The 18,706-nt window shown below is 59.4% G+C and overlaps 1 protein-coding gene across 1 annotated transcript; it reads right to left on the bottom strand.

The window, feature by feature from the left end:
- Window positions 1-609: 609 nt before the first annotated feature.
- On the bottom strand, window positions 610-18,177 carry HID1 (HID1 domain containing). Its single transcript, XM_026484194.4, has 19 exons — window positions 18,062-18,177; window positions 12,689-12,838; window positions 12,005-12,175; window positions 11,320-11,433; window positions 10,607-10,713; window positions 10,225-10,341; window positions 8,288-8,510; window positions 8,040-8,096; window positions 7,090-7,230; window positions 6,824-6,914; window positions 6,464-6,615; window positions 6,280-6,358; window positions 5,197-5,361; window positions 3,812-4,039; window positions 3,387-3,493; window positions 2,799-2,879; window positions 2,115-2,206; window positions 1,764-1,922; window positions 610-1,500 (listed from the first exon to the last, which is right to left on the bottom strand). Exons 1-19 carry the CDS (start codon window positions 18,125-18,127, stop codon window positions 1,437-1,439), a joined length of 2,364 nt encoding a protein of 787 aa, XP_026339979.1. The 5' UTR covers window positions 18,128-18,177; the 3' UTR covers window positions 610-1,436.
- Window positions 18,178-18,706: the final 529 nt, after the last annotated feature.

Genomic DNA, 18,706 nt, shown 5'->3' with positions numbered 1-18,706 from the left:
CCCACCCCTCGCTAGCTCGCTTCTCTCTGGAACAGAGTCCCAGGTGACTTTGCAGCTGGCTTACAGGGACAGAAGCCTCTGGCTGTCTGGTCCCCATGCCCGCTGTATCTTCTGAGCCATCGGGGAGAGGGGGCAAGGACTGACAGCCCATCCATCTCCCTGAGCCCAGTGCAAACACTGAGCTGTGCCCTGGGTGAGGCCCAAGGTGAGGCTCAGGCAGGGCAGCCCAGGCTTGGCATGCCGCTGGGCCCCTCCCCATGAGCCTGGGCACTGGCAAGCACAGGGCCGCAGCCCCAGGGACCCCCAGTGCTGTTTCGGTGGCTTCCTGGGGCCAGGAGAGCCCCCCAGGGGCCGAGTAGAAGGCTGGGAGGCCAGCCTCCCTCCTCTCCTTCATGGGCTCTTTCTCTGGGTGGCCATAGCCCAGGGGGCCGCGCCCCGGGTGAAAGAGTACAATCTTCCATTTTCCCATTCAAGAAAATGACAAATGCTGGTTCCCGGGCCGGTGTTGAAGGCCCTCTGGGGACTGATTCTGGGAAGAAGGGGCCCCAGCTCCCCTGAAGACAAGAGCCACGGCCCCAGCCCCTCCCCTCCAAGCACAAAGAGCCAGGATGTGCAGAGGGTGGTTTATTGTGTAAAGAGGCCGATTGTACAGAGCAAAGACTGTACTGACTCAGGCAGGGTGAGGGGCCCAGAGGCCAGAGCTGGAGGATGGAGGGGTGGCATCCTGCTCCCTCTGGCCCCCCGTAATCCAGGCAGTGGGCGGGGGCAGGGAGGATTGAACAGCTTCCTTCCTACACTTCCCCCGCCCCCATACTGGATAACAGGGAGTCAGGCTATATCCATTGACCAGGTAGAATACAGCAGGAGACCCTCAACACCCCACTCCAAACCCCTAAAATGCATGAGGTCCCCCAGTCTGGCTTCTGCAGTCTACCAGCCCCCCAGTCTCCTCCTCAAGCAGCCTGGCCACCCCCTTCCTCCTTCAGGCCCTGGCAGCAAGCTGGGCCTGGACCAGGTGGTATCAGGTTAGGAGGCGCGGAAGGGCCCCCTGCCCCTGCCCAGGTGCCTCACGGGACAGCCCACAGCTCCCTGTTGGGCAATCCATGAGGGCTCAGTGACCTGGTGGCCTCTGGGAATGGGCAGCACAGAAACGGGTCTTGGGGGGGAGCCAGAGTGAGGTGGGGGCTCTGGCCAGAGCCTGCAGCCCTGGAGATGGGAGGCTCCTATGAGTCCAGCCGTCAGGGGAGTTGATTAGAACCTGTCTCCACCATCCTAGCCACCAGGGGCCTTTAGGGCCTGCCACCCGGGACTCAGCACCTCTGCCAGCCCCAGCTCTGATTGTGGTCATTTAAAACCTAGAACAGTGGGTCAGGGGAGCATCAGGGGACCAGGGCCCCCACCTTCCCCTGGTCCTCGTCCCCAGTAGGCTTCCATCCTCACACCCGCTGGATCTCAAACAGCTTCACATCCGTGTCGTACCAGACAGGTGGGTCCACATTCCTACAGAAGGAGTGGGCTGTCACGGGGGTGCTGGGAGACCTTGCAGAAAAGACTGGGGAGGCCACGACCTCCCACTGGAGGTCGTCCAGCCCAAACCCTTTCCACCCTGATGTCCCACCCCAGGCAGTGGGTGCCCACCCCCAACTAGACAAGACCGCCCTGGTTGACTACCTTGACATGAACCCCACTACCATGGTGGGACCCAGAGCCGAGGGCCCCGCTGAGCCCCCCTGGGCAGACCCTCGGGGGAACGCCAGACCCACCTCAGATAGATGACCCCCCACATGTAGGTGCGGAACCACATCGCCGTGCCCGAGTTGGCCTGGTACTTGCGAATGAGGATGGGGTGGGGCACAGGCAGCAGCCCCACCAGGGTGCCGTGCTGCAGGAACCTCAGGATCTCCGACTCATCTGTCAGGCCCCTGCCAGGAAGGGGGGGTGTCCCATGTGCTCACACAGGAGAACCCACTCTGAAAGCCAAGGGCAGCATGGGGCTCATGCTCCCAGCCACACCCCACCCAAGCCTGGCTTGCCCCTGCCTCAGAGCCCACCTGCTACTCCTGCCCACCACCCCCATCCCCCCACCCCTCCCCGTACCCTCACCCCGGGCTCACTTGTCAATGCAGATCTTTTCCACCTGGGGGACCAGCACTTGGAGCAGCCTCATGATGGTCTGGAGTGGCAGTTTTGACTTCCAGGAAAGGACCTGAGGGCGGGAGCGGGGTTCCTGGGGCTGGGAAGGTAGCCCCCCGGGCAGGGGGATAGGCCTGGCCCCTGATCCAGAACCAAACCTCCCCAAGGCAGGACTTGTCTCCGCTCACCACAGCAAGGGTCTGACACGGGGCTGTGCCCACGAACAGGGACTGTTATACATGGTAAGAGCCGTGGCCTCTCCCTGAGCGTAAACGTGCCAAAAACTGTCCCCTTGCAGCCTCCCAATGGCATAATCAAGTAGGACGTTTATCCCCATGGAAGGGCTATCAGTAGTGATCACAGGACACACATACAGGAGTGGACAAGCGACTTGGAGGAAGAAGCTAGGAAGGAAAGCCTAGTAAGAGAGCCAGCACCATGGGCAGCTGAAGTCAACCCTGCAGCAGAACTCTGGGACAGTGTAGACGGGGGAAGCAACTGGCCAGAGAGGCCAAGGTCACCCAGCCGGAAGGAGTGACCCAGAGCCTGGCGCCCAGACCAGTTTTTGAATTTGGACACATTCCCATCCGAGCCTTAACTGAGCTGTTCCTAGGGCCAGGAGCCCCTGTCCGCCCCACCTCAGGGCCATCTGCCCAAACCCTCACCCATTCCGAGGTTGGGCTCCACTGCCCACTGGCTGATGCGCTGGACAGTCGCCGCTGCTCCCGCCACGCCTGGTCAGGCTCCTGGTCCCAGGGGAGGGGTGGAAGTGAAGAGTAGAGGGAGTGGGCGCAGAGTGGGGGCAGAGGGCCGAGGAGCAGCCCTTCTTCCCAGTCCCTCCCCTAGCCTGGAATCCAGGAGGCAATGAGGCTCTCTACTGGCTCACGTTGGTGGGGGGCTCACTCCCAACAGAGCAGACAGCCCAGCACCCTTTGCCCCGGAGCCCCAGGCCCAGCCTGACCCAGCCCAGACCGATGACAGGTTTAGGGCCAGGGGCTGGCTGGGCTGGCCGGGTAAAGGCCAGCTCAGCTGAGATAAGGCTGATGGATGAGGAGTCTGAAGGCCAAGGGCTTAAGCCTGGGACCGGTAAACAAGGGAGAGGTCTGTGAAAGCACCTCCTGGATGTCCTGGGTACAGGGTTCCTGCCCTCTGCTCCAGGTGACCCCAGAGTACCCTGGCCCAGCCCAACCACAGAGGCCAGGGAGAAAGGGAAGTCCCAACCTCACCCCACTGCGGGAGTCCCCACCGCCCACCTCCATGGCTGGGCTGCCATCGGACAAGCTCTGCTGGGATGTGGGCTCCAGAGATCGCAAGGTGCCATCCTCTGACACCTGGGACTTCTCTGTCAGCTTGTCAATGCCTGGTAGTGGGGGTGGGTGGGTGTGAGGACACCTGCCACAGGGCCCCTCTGAGAAAGCATCTGCACTGGGCCCCATGACGCCCCCCTCTTTCCTCCACCCACTTTAGCGGCTATGCCTAAATCCCCTATATGCGGTTCTTGGCCCCCCCACCCAGCACCAAGCTAGCCTTCCTGGGCCTCCCAATACCCCCTTCCCGTCCTCTCAGCTTCCCAACTCAGTCCATGCCCTTTGCCAGAGATGGGATGACATCCCAGAGACCCCGCCCATCCCCCAACCATGCTGGTATCCACACCCTCCTGCCACCTGCCAGGCCAGACCTGGGGTGGCCACCAGGCTGGTCTTGAGAGTGCCAGGCTCAGCGGGGGCAGCAGGGCGGGAGCCCTCCATGGAGGCACCCTCCTGTGAGCCAGTTCGGGACAAGGGCTCAGGTGCCCGTCGGCGCCGTTGCAAGGCCTTGTGGATGGCAGGCGGATCGGTGGGCAGGTTGGCCAGCTGGTGGAAGACACTGCGCTTTCGGATGATGGCGTAGACCAGGTTGGAGTTGCCTGTAGGGAGGGAGCACGCCACACTTCAGGGAGGCCCCTTGTCTCCTCTTCCACCTGGACAGGTTTCTGGGAGAGGGAGTTTGGAGGACAGGAGGGTGTCTAACTCCAGGGGTAGGAGATGGCACAGGGCGCCCAAGAGAGGGGACTGGAGAAGGGCTGGCACCTGGCGGTGTGTGCAGCTGTGGCTACGCCACGGTGTTACATCGTTGGGGAGGAGCCTCTGGGCTGAGGCCCCCTCCAGGCCTCTCCCTAGTACCTTCCAGACGCCCTCACAACACGGCGCACTAAAGGGGACCACTGGCAAAGTGGGGCAGCCCCAGCACGTCAGAGTCCACACCAAGCCTATGTTCCATATTTTGACTGTGTCCCTGAGCCAGGTCACCAGGGAGGAAGGACAACATGGCCTGTGCTCCACTGCCCATGCTGAATTCCCTGGACTCTGGGCCTTCAAGGCCCCATCCTGCAATCTGATCCTGCCTCTCACCACATTGTCCTGCTTCCAGTTCAACATCTCACCCCAGGGCCTTTGCATATGTTGCCCCCTACCACACAATGCTTTTTCTACCCCACCCCCCCTCCATTCATCCCTCACAAATCAGTGCAAATATTACTTATTTTGGAAATAATAGCAACGGCTAATATCTAAGTCACCAGACACTGCGCTAAATGCTTTTTGTGGGCGATTACTTAATCCTCCCAACACCCTCAGACATAAGGACTCTCTTACCATTGTTATGACTGTCTCACAGCCTAAAGCTCAGAGAGGTTATGTGCCCACAGCCACTCACTCCAGTAGCCAGTGTGGCATTTACAATACCCCTCAGGGTCCTACTGCTCTGCGCTCCCCTTTCATCAGATTTAAGGTGGCCTGTCTGTCTTGGAGACCACTGTTTAAGGCCTCCCTCCGTGCCTGCATCCCCAGCTGTGAGCTGCACGGGGGCAGGGAGCATTGCGCATTGCGCATTGCTCCCCCCTGTATGCCCTGCAGCCAGCACTGGCTTGGTATGCAGCAGATGCTCAATAAATGCACGTTGAATGAATGGGGGTGGGGGGAGCAGAGGGTTCTGCCCTCCTTAGAGGACGGGAAGGTGTCCCTATGCACTGCCCGTCCTGATTCCCGCCCCTGAGGCCAGGCCAGGGCTCGGGCTGCGTCTCACCATCAAACTGGTACTGGATGATGTTGTTGAAGGCCTCCAGCAGGAAGAAGACCAGGTGGTGGTTCTGGGCAGCGGAGAAGAGGAACCAGGTGGTGGAGAAGGCCTCCAGCAGGTGCAGCAGCTTATTGGCAGCTACCATGGACAGGCTCTTGAGGTAGGGGGACACTGCAGGGGAGGAGCCAGCTCACTCCTGAGCCCCCCAGCCATCCCTGCACACCCTTGGCCTGCGGGACACGATGCTCCCACTGCCAAACCCTCCCTGCCCCTTGCCTGTAAAATCCCCCACAAAGCCAGGAAGACCAAGCCCTCAGAGGCTGAGGCCCCACAGGCCATGCTCTGCAGAGCTCCAGGAGGCCGGGTGGGCCCCATACCCGCACCCTCGTCCCTCTGCCACGTGGACAGCCTCACGGTTTACGGAGCCACTCACATGCGGCCTCTCGCCCCCCACCCCCACTTCTGACAAGGGGGCCGGACACAGAGGGAACCAGCCCCATTTCATAGACGAAGAAACGGAGACCCTGACAGGTTTGTAAACTTGCCCAGAGTTCCCCGGATCTTTAAGTCTTTCTAGAATATCAAACTGGAATCCCAACACTCCACACATAATCAGAAACTTAGTTTTGGGGCGCCTGGGTGGCTCAGTCCTTAAGCGTCTGCCTTCGGCTCAGGTCATGATCCCAGCGTTCTGGGATCAAGTCTGGCATTGGGCTCCCTGCTCAGCGGGGAGCCTGCTTCTCCCTCTCCCACTCCCTCTGCTTGTGTTCCCTCTCTCGCTGCCTCTCTCTCTGTCAATTAAATAAATAAAATCTTAAAAAAAAAAAAAAAAGAAAAAAGAAAGAAACTTAATTTTTGGCAGAGCCTGAGAGGGGGAATCCGAGATGAGACGCTGTGCACGGTCTGAAGTCACATACGGACCTGTGCGCTTAATACGGCTACTAGAAAATTAACCAGGACATACGTGGCTACCGTCATATTTTGCTATTGGACTGGGCAGGTTTGAACCAGGGAGGCGCGATAGGTAGGCCTGTGGCCTGGCGCCACCTGGTGGTGAGAACGGGGAAGGCGGGCTCCCAGCACCCCTACCGTTGACCACAATGGTGAGCAGGCAATCAAAGAGGGGCTGCAGGCGCTGGTGACCGCTGGTGATGATCTTGTGGAATACCTGTGCGGGGAGGCAGGAGGGTGGCCATGGGGTCCCCTCCACCTCCAGACGCAGCCAAAAGGACGTCCCCCATGCCCCCAGTCCTGGCTAAGGCAGCCCCCTCACCACAATGAGCAGGTCTGCATGGGTACCGGTGAAGACAGGGATGTCCATGGGCACGCGCACCGAGTAGGGCTTGTTCAGCCTCACCCCAAAGTTCCGCTCCCCGCTCAGAAGCAACAAGATGAAGACTCCAATGTGCATCAGGCCAACCCGAGCTGCAGCATGGGTTACGGGAGAAATCACCGCACAGAGTGGGCACGGGAGTAAGGAGCGCAGGGCAGGGCCCCATCTCGGGAGCACTGGAAGAAGCCCTTCCTGGGAGGTCAGAGCCCTGAGCCTGAGCTCCTGGGAGGCCGCGCAGATTGGCTGGACCCGCCCCTCTACAAGGAAGCCCCCAGGATCTTACGCCCACGCCAGCCTTACAATGATCCGCTCGGGCATCGTTGAGGAAGTAGAGGATGGGGACCAGGATGTCCAGCACATCACTGCTCTTGAGCACAAAGAAGAGGAATTTCTGGAGGGAGGGAGGGAACAGGTGGGCAGGGTCAGAGGGGAAACGGCTCTGCCCCACCGTCTCCCCATCCTGGGAGTCTGCCCAGATGCCGTCCCCATCCCTGGGCTAGCCAGCGTAGCCGCCTCCCACCTCGGGCACGCCACTGTCCGCCAGGCTGGGCCTGAGGCCAGCCCACCTTATTGAAGTCACAGAGCTTCCAGAAGAGGACCAGCAGCTCCTGGTGGAACTGGATCTTCTTGGTGGAGTTGGGCAGGTAGGTCTGGAGCAGGGGGTTGGAGAGCAGCCGGGCTATGCCCTTGAGGATGAACTGGAAGTCCTGAGCGGGGGACAGCAGGGATCTGTCCAGTGCAGCTCCCTCCCAAATGCCTCCTCACTCCCCCAGAGCCTGGTCCCACCTCTGGAGCCTGAAAGGCCCAGATTCTGTCATCAATAGCTGTCCTGAGGCAGGCCCCTCAGGAAGCTGAGTCCAGGACAGGTCTGGAGAGAACCCCTGCCCCTTCCCCAGACCACAGGCTCCCCCATCCCTGAGCAAGGCTGCTCCTAGTGACCCGTCACCCCCTGAACCAGCCCCTGTCCACCTGGACTCTGTGTGGACAGACGCCATCCCCTCGTCCCTCCCCATCACCCTGTCACACCAGAGGCACACTCTGCTATTCTCAAAAAGCTGTCACCTGCTAAGCACCTACTACAAGTAATCGTCCCAAGAAAGTGAGGAAGCAGTTACTGTCCCCATGTTACAGCAGCAGAAGTCAGAGCTCTGGGGAGCACAAGAACCTCCCCCAAGGTCACAAGACACACAAACTCAGGTCTGCCTGGCCTTTAAGTCCACTGTCCTTCCCCCCACCAAAACCTTACATCAGAGCCACCTCCTCCTGGAAGCCTGCCCAGTTGTCCTCACCCAGTTGAGGCCGTCAGCCCTTTTCTGCATCTCAAAACCCTCGAAGTCCTGCCATCACTATTTTACTTGGGGTGGTCAAGTCCACAGGGACCATGGTTCCTTCCTGTAGGGATCAGGACTCCCCCCTACCCCATCTCATCTCCATCACCTCACCCCCTGCAAGGCCATAACCATTGTGGCGGGTGGGCATTGAGAAGCCACTGGAGCAAGAGCAGTGTTCTACTCACCTCCTCACGATGGATGCGGGACAGGTAGTTCACAAACAGGTTCTCAGGGCCCGGAGGCTGCCGAGGGGGGAGCCTGGGATAAGCAGGTGGCTTCACGCCTTGCCCCTACCTCAGGCCTACGTGGTGGCAGCAGTGCCCCCTCAGACATCCCCAGGCTCACCATGAAGTGCCCACTGGGTATCCCTTGCCCCGCTCTGCTACAGAGAGTGCCCAGAGCCTGGTGCCCTCCCCACCACTCCCATCCTTACGTCCGTGTCATCCATGGCAGTGCCTGTGGTGGTGCCGTCCACAGTGGGGCTGGTGCTGGTGGCACTGTCATGGTCCAAGGTGACAATGAGCACCTGGGCAGCCTCCTCCACCAGGGGTTCCCGGTAGTCGGAGAAGAGCAGGTGGTTGTAGGGGATCCCGTAGCCCACAGGGTCATAGGCACACACGGTGTTGAGGAGGGAGGTAAACAGGGGGAGGGCATGTCTGCGATAGAAGAGGAACAAGGCTGTGGAGACCACCTGGCCAGCCTTCGTCCACCCCCCAGGTGGCCACACGGGAGGGTCAGGCAGCCATGCCCTCGCTCGACAAGTGTTTCGGTGCTGGCCCCGGGCTGGGAGCCAGAGAGCAGAACCCGGCTCATCCCTTCCTGAGGAAAAGAGACCTCTCCTTGGCCGGGCCTGCATCCGGGACCCAGGCCAGGTTAGGCCAAGGACAGAGGAATTTATTACCGAGAGTGGGGTGGCCAGTTATGTGGGAAATCATGTCCACACCCCTTAGATTTCCCCCCCCAAGGGCTAAAGCCTATTTTTAAAAAAATTAAGACTATGTTTAGAGCAATGTCAGGTTCACTGCAAAAATCACGAGGGAGGAACAGAGATTCCCCCATGCCCTCTGCCCTCACCCATGCACAGCCTCTCCCACTACCGATGTCCACAGCGGAGTGGCTCATGTGTTATAATCAACAGACCTACACGGACCCACCATCAAAACCCGTAGTTTACATTAGGGTCCATTTGCGGTGCTGCACATCTAAGGACTGGTCCCTCAGATCTCTGAGGGGCAGGTGCCCTCCCTGGGGCTTCAAAGAAGGGGTTAGAGTCCCACAGGGAGGTGGGCTTCCCTTCGGGGAGCGGAGCACGCGCTCGATCACGCAGCTCCCAGGCCACAGACTGACATCATTCAGAGATTTGTAGGATGTCAGGGTTCAAGCTCCTTATCTTACAGGCAAGGAAACTGAGACCCAGAGAGGTTAAGTGAGTGGCAAAGCATGGCCGCTTGCCTGATAATGCTGGTGAGAAAACAAAGCAAAAAACTCCGGCCAGCTTTGGACTGTGGCTGGCGGGGGGAGTCGCCTCGCTTCCCTTCTCTTTTGGGGGGGAAAAATTAAAAAGTTGGGCAGAAGTCCAGCAAAATCTGAAGGATAAGGCACACCATGAGGGAATGGGAGTCTGGAAGGAAAGAGGTGAGCCACGACCCTCAGGGACACTAACTCCAATTCTGTCTGCACAGCCCTGGGGACGGCTGGAGCCGCACCGCTGGAGCACAGCTGCTGCTTTACACACTCAGTCCCCCCACGTGACACCTGCAGAGCCCAGGAGCGCCCCCTTGTGGCCAGGCTTCCCCACCCTTCAGGGTGTTCGTTACGCCCTCTCCCCAGCCTCTCTACCCTACACTGCCCCATACAAGCCACACATAGCTGAGAGCTTAAAATGTGGTTGGTCTGAATTGGGATGGGCTGTGACTGCAAACTACACAACGGATTCTGAAAACTTCACATGAAAAGGGAATGTAAAACATCTCAGTAATTTGGCATCTCGAGTACCTGGTAAATACTAGTATTTGGTGTATATTGGGTTAAATGAAATACCAAAATTAATTTCACCTGTTTTCTTTTTTTTTAATTTTCTTCATGTCACCACTAGAAATGTTCAACTTATGTTGACATCAGCATATGTGGTTTGCATTATGTTTCTGCTGGACAGCATGGCTCTGATGGAGGACCCAGGCATCAGTCATCTAGGACCCCCCAGTGGGACATTGGACTTCTGGGGCAAAACGTGTGGCTGTTAAGTTACAAGACATCACCACCAGGGGTCAGCACCTCCCCTCCACTAAGAGGCCGGGCTGGAGAGCTGCCTCTGTTCCGGGCTCCCTGGAACAAGAAGGAGGATGGAAAGAAAGGCCAGGGGCCCCTCACCTGTTCTCCGTGGAACAAAAGAACTGCACCCACGGGTTGGTGCCGCCACTGTCTGGAGCTGGGGGCAGGTACATGGCCTCAGAGAAGCATGTCAGCAGCAGTTTCAACAGCTCCATCCTTAGGGGAGAGGCAATTATGCAGGGGGTTCAGTACCTGAAGATCTCCATGCTTCTCTAAGAGAGCATGCCCACCCTGCCCAGCCCCAGCTCAAGTCCATGAAAAGAAATGACCCCATTTTATCCTTGTCAGGCTGCTGCGGGATCACAAGGGGGACAGGATCTCCTTAAAAGACCCCATGCATGGTTCCCTCTCTGAGCCAGGGAGTGGGGAGCAGGCCTGGAGTCCAGCTACACTATGGGCTCTGGGTCCAAGCGAAACTCACCGGTTCACGTCATGGATGTAGTTGGGCTGGGGGGAGTGAGCAAAGCCCACGCCAGCCTCCCAGATGTATTCACAGCTGTCCAGGGAGTGGACGTCCTCTGCTGAGTCCTGGGGACACCGTTCAGGAGCGATCAGGCTGGGGGTGGCCAACCCAAGTCCCCCCCCCCTGCTGTTGTCCCTGGGGGCAGAGACCCTCATATTCTCCTAAAGACAGACCCTCAAAATGCCCCAGGTGATAATGCACAAGGGAAGAAATTAATGTTCTCAACCTCTTGTAAGCTAATTTTTCTTCTCTGGTTCTTTTACTTGTTCAGTCCAGCTTGAGGCAGGGAGAGAGAGATAGGGAGGGAGGGGAATGGAATTGGGTGCACCTAGTGGTGCGTGGGGGTGGGGAGCAGAGAACACTAAAGGTCGAGTCCATGAGCCCACAGGAAGTGAGCAGGCCAGACCTCCTGTGTCAAGCCCCACACCCCCACCCGCTGTCCAGGCAAGGACAATGGGTGCTTGTGCCCAGACTCCCGGATACAGGGGGCAGGGCCAGGCACCAGCTGGCTCCTCTCCAGCTGTGCCAGTCACCGGCCCCTCCCCAGGCCTGCTCAGCTCTTCCAGAGCAGCCCCTGCCCCCACGGGGTCCTGCCCAGGGAACTTCAACCAGCCCCAACCCAGGACCAGAGCCCTCCCCAGCCTAGGGGTGGGAGACTGGGGGACTCTCACCACAGTGCTCCTTCGGTGGCTCTGGACAGTGAAATCCGGACAGAAGAGGAGGTCGGCGATGGCCAGGAGCAGGGACTCAGCGAGGGGCCGGGCATTCTCATCCTCCTCCTCTCCCTGCTCAGGGTACAGCACACAGGCCACGTCAGCGGTCGCTGGCCAGGAAGAGGCAGCCCCAGGACTTGGGGGTTAGAAGGGGCTTGGATCTGGGCCCAGGCAGGCACCCATGGGCAGAGGGATGAAGGAAGAGACAGTAGGAAAAGGAAGTACATTCCAACCACCCCAAACCTCCTAAGGCAGAAGGGGGCTCAGGCAGGAGCAGGGCCGGGACCCAGGAAGAAACCTCCCCACTGACTGGAAGGAACCAGGTCAATTCTGAAAACTCTAGAGCCTCGGCCCTGCTGGGAATCACTGGGGTCCTGCCCTTGGCCCGTTGCCTGGCAATAAACCCAGGGAGGAGATGAGCGGGGAGGGAGAGTGCCCAGCAGCCCTGCCCCCATGTCTGCCCGGCTGAAGGGGCAGACGCCCCTGTGGGAGATGACCCCCCGCCTCAGCAGCAACCCCATTCCCCTGCCCCTGCACTTCCCAAACCCCACAAGAGATTTGGAGGAACGTGACGGGCCCTGAATGGGTTCTCTCCCTGTCACCACATCGCCTCCCACCCGGCCCCCCAGCCAGGGCCACTGACCCCTGCTCGCCCTGCCCCGGGCACTGTGGACCAGAAGAAGCCCCTCCAGTCAGGGTCCTCGAAGATGTAGGGCAGCACGCGGGTGAGAAGCCGGCTGCAGTTCAAGACAATCTGCTTCTCCTTCTCCGAATGGCAGCCGCTCTCTGCTCCCTGCACCAGCTTCTCCACAGCCTGAGGGGACAGGCAGCGGGGCACGCTGGGTGGGCGGGGAGTGGGGACCTCGCACTTGGGATCAGGACGGGCACACCAGGCTTCCGAGCGGGAGAGGCAGACAGGGTCAGCCAGCCCAGGGGGACGGGAAGTGGGTCAGAGAGCGGCCTGGAGCATCCCCCGAGAGCCCAGACCACCGCTCCCTGGCTGAGACCTTGCGCAGTGACCCCCGTCTGAGTCTGCTTCCTCATCTGTAAAACGGTGACCTTACCAGTAACCACCGCGCAGGGTGAGCTGAAGGAGCTGATGTGTGGAAGCCCTCCCAGGGGGTGGCTGCCAGGACCACCTCCCCCCCAGAGCCCAGCCAGTGGGGAGAAGCGGGTACAGCCTCGAGACAGGCCAGAGCTGGACAGGTGGGATGTCGTGGGCGCCTGCTCACTGGGTCCGCAGGGCTGGGCCAGCTTCAGCCTCCTCAGGAGGGTGGGAAACGGCTCAGCAGGGAGGGGCAGCGAGAGGCAGAGCACCTATGCTCACCTTGTAGCACAGAGTGGCCAGATTGGAGGGCGACTCCTCCCGCACGGCCCGGATCTCTGCCGCGGGCACCAGCGCAAAGACATCCTGCACTGAGGTGGCCGTGTCTGCCCAGAACTGGTCCCAAAAGGCATCATCGGTGGCTTCCACAGGCTGGGGGGGGAGGGGGGCATGTGTCCAGAGTTGTTACATAATCTCTTGCCAACAGGCCCGCCGTTTGCCCAGTCTGTAGCCAAATGAGCCCCAAAAGGGAAGCCACAGCCCCCCTATTCCAACCCTGTTGGTGCCCAGGGGCCCTCCCCTGGGGGTGGGGGACATCCTTCAGCCACTGTGAGCCCTGGCTGGTAGAGACAGGCTGGAGACACGTGGCATGGATGTCAGAGGTCGGCCAACCACTGAGTTCAGCAGCCAAAGCCTAACTCAGAGTTAGTCCCTGAGGAATGGGATAACTCACTGTCCTCCTCTGGCCGGGCCTCCCCACCTGGAGACCTCCCCAGGCCGTGCTGCTAGGTCAAGTGCCTGGGGGACAGACCCAGGATGTGCCCCGCCCCAAAGGAAGAGGACAGGGAATGTGTGCTCATTTCACCTAAGCCCAGCCTCACCAACCCCTCGGCCCCAGCTTCCACCCTCTCCCCGCACACCCAACAGATGCCAAATGTAAAGGAGCCAGGCCCCAGCTCTCTGGCTGCACCACTCCTCCCAGGGCCCCACCGCCAGTGCTGCGGTTCAGGCCTCTCTTGCCAGGACCACACCTCCAAATTTACATCCTCAACCCTGCCTCCACACAGCCTCCAGCCCATGTTCAAGGCACAGCACCAAAGGCACTATTCCCTCCATAAAGACCTTTGGGGCTACCTGCTGCCTGCAGGATTGGGCCAGACCGTCAGCCAAGATCTTACCCAACATACCTACGTGCGTGTACACACGCACACACGTATGCACACACACACACTGCATGTGGGTTCACGCACACCTGTATTTGCTATCCCTGCAACACAACACTGTCACAACATCTCTTGGCCTTTGCTCAGACTGTCCCCTCCTCCCCGCATGCCCACCCTTCTAATGCATTCCAAAGTCCTAGCAGTGCTATGGAGGCCATACGCTGTAGGCACACGTGTGCCTTTTGAATCACACAGGCAGTGGCACAGGGAACCAATTTGAATCATAAGCTCCACTTCTAGAAATCCTTCCTAAGGAAATGATCAGAGATGTGAACATATAAGGAGGTTCGCTGATGTGTTATTGTTGATAATAGTGAGGAGCTGGAATGAACCTAAATGACCAAAAAGCAGGGAACACTCAAAAAGTTAAGGCCCTTTCATGGACTAGAATATTACGCAACCACCAGAGCCATGTTGCCAAAGACTATTAACGAATGAAAAATGCTCACGGTACAACCCTGTGTGAAAAAGATAAGATATAACACCAGCTATAGGGCGGTCACGATCTTTGCTAAATTAGGTAGTAATAAAAGCCTAGACAAAAATGACAGCACGCTCACAGCGATTATCTCTCTGGGTGGTTTTTATTTTTTTACTTATGTTTTTCTGCAAACACACATATTACTATTTTTTCCTTTTGAATGTTCGCCTGCTGAGAGGCCAGGGTGCCCAAGGCACTCTTCCGAACAGCAGCTCCTGCAAGAGACCCCAGCTGCTTCATCAACCTGGCCTCCTCCCTTCTTTGAAAGTGTCGATACAGGCCCTTCTACCACACAACTCCACACGGTGTGCCTTACTCTGACCATCAGAAAAATATATATATATCGTTTAAAAATAACTCTGTTCTGGGGCAACTAGGTGGCTCAGACGGTTAAGCGTCGCCTTCGGCTCAGGTCGTGATCCCGGAGTCCTGGGATCGAGCCCCACATCAGGCTCCCTGTTCGGAAGGGAATCTGCTTCTCCCTCTCCCTCTCCTTGCCATTCCCCCCTGCTTGTGCTCTCTCTCTAATAAATAAATAAAATCTTTAAAATAATAATAATAACTCTGTTCTCTGAAGCCCCTTCTTTCCAGAGCTCTGGACCGACAGGTTTGCTGCCAACTTGGAACCCCACTCCTCACCCTCAGTCACTCATCATAGGCCCTGACTCCAGGAGTCTCAAAGCACTTGCCTCCAGGCCCCATTAGCCCACCGAGCCTTCTTCCCTGACCCTGCAGTTAGGGCATATGGCAGATGCTCAGCCGATATTTGTTCACAGAAAGGCTATCATTGTCCTAGAGATCCCTTCAACCCAGTCACTGGGCAGGCCTGAGCACCAGTGGGCCTGTCCAAACTCAGGGCTGGGCTTGAAAGCCTCACTGAGGTCCGGGTGTAACCTCGCCCACTCTCCAAGTAATGCCCCCCCTCCAAGCTACTGGGCAGCAAATGGCCATGGTCGATAGGACAGGCCTGGTACCAGGGCCTCCTCGGTCCCAGAACTGGTAGAGCAAGTTAGCTGGGGGAGAAGAACAAAGGCCAAAGGAGCGGCCAAGGGCTAGGGTTTGCTAGCCTCAGCCAAAGCAGCCCTCTGACAGTCCCTGGGGTCAAGGGGCGCCACCCCCCAGTGTAGGTGGCCAGGGCTGGGGTGGGGAAGGACATCCTAGAAAACCTGGGAGCACCTCTGGGAAGCTCCCCACCTCTAACACTTTCCCCACCTCCCCAGTAGACACTACCCCCTTAAAGGGGCAGAAACTCATTTGATCACCAGTGGACTTGACCTCTGGCCTAGTTCAGGCAAGTGTCCAAATGAGGAGAGAGACTTAAAAGGAGACTTAGGAGGCCCCAGGCTAGCCCAGCCAAGAAGCAGAGGAGAGTCCCAGCCCTCCAGCTCCCACTGCGGCCCGGACGCTTCAGCTTGGTGACCATCACCTGGCTATCCCATGCTGGCCTGATGCTCCAGGTGTTGGCCAAGGTCACTGGAGACCCTTAGGCTTCCAAGGAAGCTTCCAAAACCCAAGCCAGTTTGTTTGAAGGAAGTATTTTTGCAACAGACGGGAAGGCCCATGCTGCCAGGCCATAGGGACTGAGCTACCCTGGTGGGAAAACAGATAATCTTACCCCAGCTTCACCAGCCCCTGCTCAGGCCAGACCCCCCCACCAGCTTGGGAGCCCAGCTAGCACTTTCTAGGGGGTAAGGGGGAGCAAAGGACCATAAGTGCTCTAGCCAGCTAAGGGTGACCTGTTCTGGAGGACTGTGTCACCATGGCATTCACACGCACATACACATGCACACATATACACACGGACCCACGAGGCCTCACCCAGCCTACGGCGGAGAACCTCCAAAAAGGCAGGATCTAAAAGAGGGTCCCACCCACCCCAGGAAAGGTCCGGGAAACACAGCCAAAACTGCTAAGCCTTAAGACCAGGGTCAGGCCTAGCCCAGGGCAGGAAGAAAACAGGATGCAGCACAGGAAGACAGGGAAGGCCCGGCAGTGAAGGCCCAGCAGCGGCAGCTCATGCCCAGGCCACAGGAAAAGGTTCTGGGTCGGCTTGTCTGCTGCCCAGGACAAACATCTGTGTTCATGGCATTGCCTCTAAGTGTCTGAGACTGGAGGACACCCTGTGGACAGTTGGCCTTAATCTCCTTGGAGACTGAGTGGCAAGGTCTGGAATGACCATCTGGGATCTGGTCTTCACTCCTCTGCTGCCCAAGCCAGGTCACTACACAGGACAGGAGGCTTCAGGGTCTCTCCCTCCAGCCAGCCCAGGTCCCTTCCCACCTGCAGGGCCCCTGTGGTCTCTGGAAGGAGACCCGGCCTGGTATCTGTTTCCAGTCTTGACCCAAGCCAGCTCCCATTCCTCAGCTGGGAAACAGGACAGCACCATCTCAGTCAGTTCCGTAACAGGGCTGCAGCCAGGGGAAGCTGGAGACACGCCGTATTTTGGGGAGAGGGCCAGCGCAGGTAGGAATCTAGTACACCCAGATCCTTTGGGACCCAGCTGAGCTAGTCCTGCTGGCCTGGCAAAGGACCCTTCCGGCTGAGCCAACAGCCCATAGTTCATTCCTTCAACAACGTGTTTCCTTCCCCAGGTAGGTAAACATGGGAGCCTCCCTCCTGCCTCTCCCTGGGGCCCCACATTGCAGGGCTGGCCCACCTGCCGCCCACAGACCTAGAAGCCCCATCCCAAAAAAGCCAAGTACTAGAACTAACCAGGAGCCATTAGGGAAGTGGCGAGAAGCAAAGTCTGGTTTCTATCAAATGCCTCTTAGCTGGGACTGGACTCTCCAGAGGCCTGGGGCATTTGCCAGGCACCTGACCTTTCTTTCGTGGGAACAAGAGAGTGTAGGACCAGAGGTCTGGCCTCTGGAGCTGTGATCAGCTGGCTGTGGGAAGACAGATCCCTCAATCCCACTCTAACTACCAAGAGCAAGAGACAGCCCTGGGGGCAAGTGTAAGAGGAAAGTCCCAGATGGCAGCAGGTCCCAACTCCCTTGAAAGTGGGGGACCTGGGGAGTCAAGGCTGGGCATCTCTGCAGCCAGAGCAGCCTGGTTCAAGGGGTAAGAACAGAAGGGGTAAGCAGGGAAGGAGCCAGGTCCTGTGTGTTGGGGGACGGAGGTGGCCTCTCTGCCACTTGTGAACTCAGGGGGAGGGTACTGGCTGAAAGACACCCCCAGGCCCCACACCAGCCAGTCAAAGACAACCTGGAGGGTTCTCTGACCCAGAGAATAGAGGGTACCTGAAAACACAGCCATCCCCTCTGCTGGGCCTCAGAGGAGGAGCCCCCGGAGCGGTGGTCCCCAGCGGGGGACTCGAAGGGCCTGGGAACAGCTCCCTTTGCTAGGCTGCAGCGCTGCCCGCCACTCTTGGCATGTTCTCAGGAAGACCTGGGCCTTCCCTGGCATCAACCTGGGCCCAGCGAGGCCGCTGCCACCGCGCACCAGCTGTTTCCCCGACCCGGGAGGCGCCGGCCCGGCTTTGTTTGCATTGAATCAGCCGGGTCTGTGCGTCCAGGAATCGCCGGCACCGAGGGGCAGGGAGGGGAGCATGGAGGCGGATGGGTGGGTGGGGGCGGGAGTGGGGGTGAAGCTGAAGATGCGGGGCTGGAGGGGCGGGAGCGGGGGTGAGGTGGGGGGAGGCGGCGGGACAGGTGGCGGGCAGCGGCGATGCCGGCTCAAGGAGTAGGCACACGTCAGCCTAAGGTGGCAGCAGCTGCCGCGGGCAGAGGGATATTCCAGGGAGAGGAGGCTGGGGGTGAGGGGCTAGGGTTAGGGGATGAAGCCCTGGGGTAGGCCAACGGGTCCCGCTCCGGCCCTGGCTTCAGCGTCACCCTGCAGGCCAGTCGGTCCCCCATCTCCTCACGAGCCAAGTTCGCGCAGCACCCCCCGGCCCCCCCCAGCCCCAGCCCCCAGCCCCGCAGGTGGGTGGGGAGGCCGGGACCCCGGTCGCACCTGCGTCTTGGTGGTGAGCTGGATCACCGCCTTTCGGAAATTCAGCTTAGAGTCGGCCGACCCCATAGCGCTGGAGCCCGCTCCGGCCCCGCCCCGGCCCCGACTCCCGCCCCGGCCCCGGCTCGGGATCCAGCTCCAGCTCCACGGCCCCCGCTGCTCTCGCAGAAGAGGAGCCTAGCACCCCGCCTGCCGGCCCGGCGTCGGCCCCGCCCCCGCTGGGCTCCGCCCCGCTGGGCTCCTCCCTCACGTGGCTCCGCCCCCGCACCTGCCGCGCCCCGCACCGCCCACTCCAGGCGCGGGGAATCGGCTCCTGGGATCCGCTACCGCCGCACGCCAGGCGTCCTTCTCAGCCAGTCCCCGTGCCTCCGCGCCCTCCCTTCTGCGTCGGAGCGTTGTCCTCGTTACATCTCTCGCATTTCCTCTCAGCCCCCAGGGCCCGCAACCTTCCCAGCCTCGCGTTCCTCGCCCCCATCTCCACCATTGGTCCCCACGCCACTCTGGGCCCACACTTTCTCAGCCTGCCCTCTCCCTCAGAGTTTCTTCCTTGTCAACCCCTGTCCTCCCTATTCCTTTTTTTTTTTTTCCCTGAGCATCTGCTTTCTTGGTTCCTTTTTATTGACCTGTCAAACCCACATCACCAGACAG

This window comes from Ursus arctos, unplaced genomic scaffold, assembly GCF_023065955.2.
Source record: "Ursus arctos isolate Adak ecotype North America unplaced genomic scaffold, UrsArc2.0 scaffold_24, whole genome shotgun sequence".
Taxonomy (NCBI): Eukaryota; Metazoa; Chordata; class Mammalia; order Carnivora; family Ursidae; genus Ursus; species Ursus arctos.
Note: the sequence above shows the minus strand (reverse complement) of the source record. Positions and strands in the feature narration are given on the sequence as shown.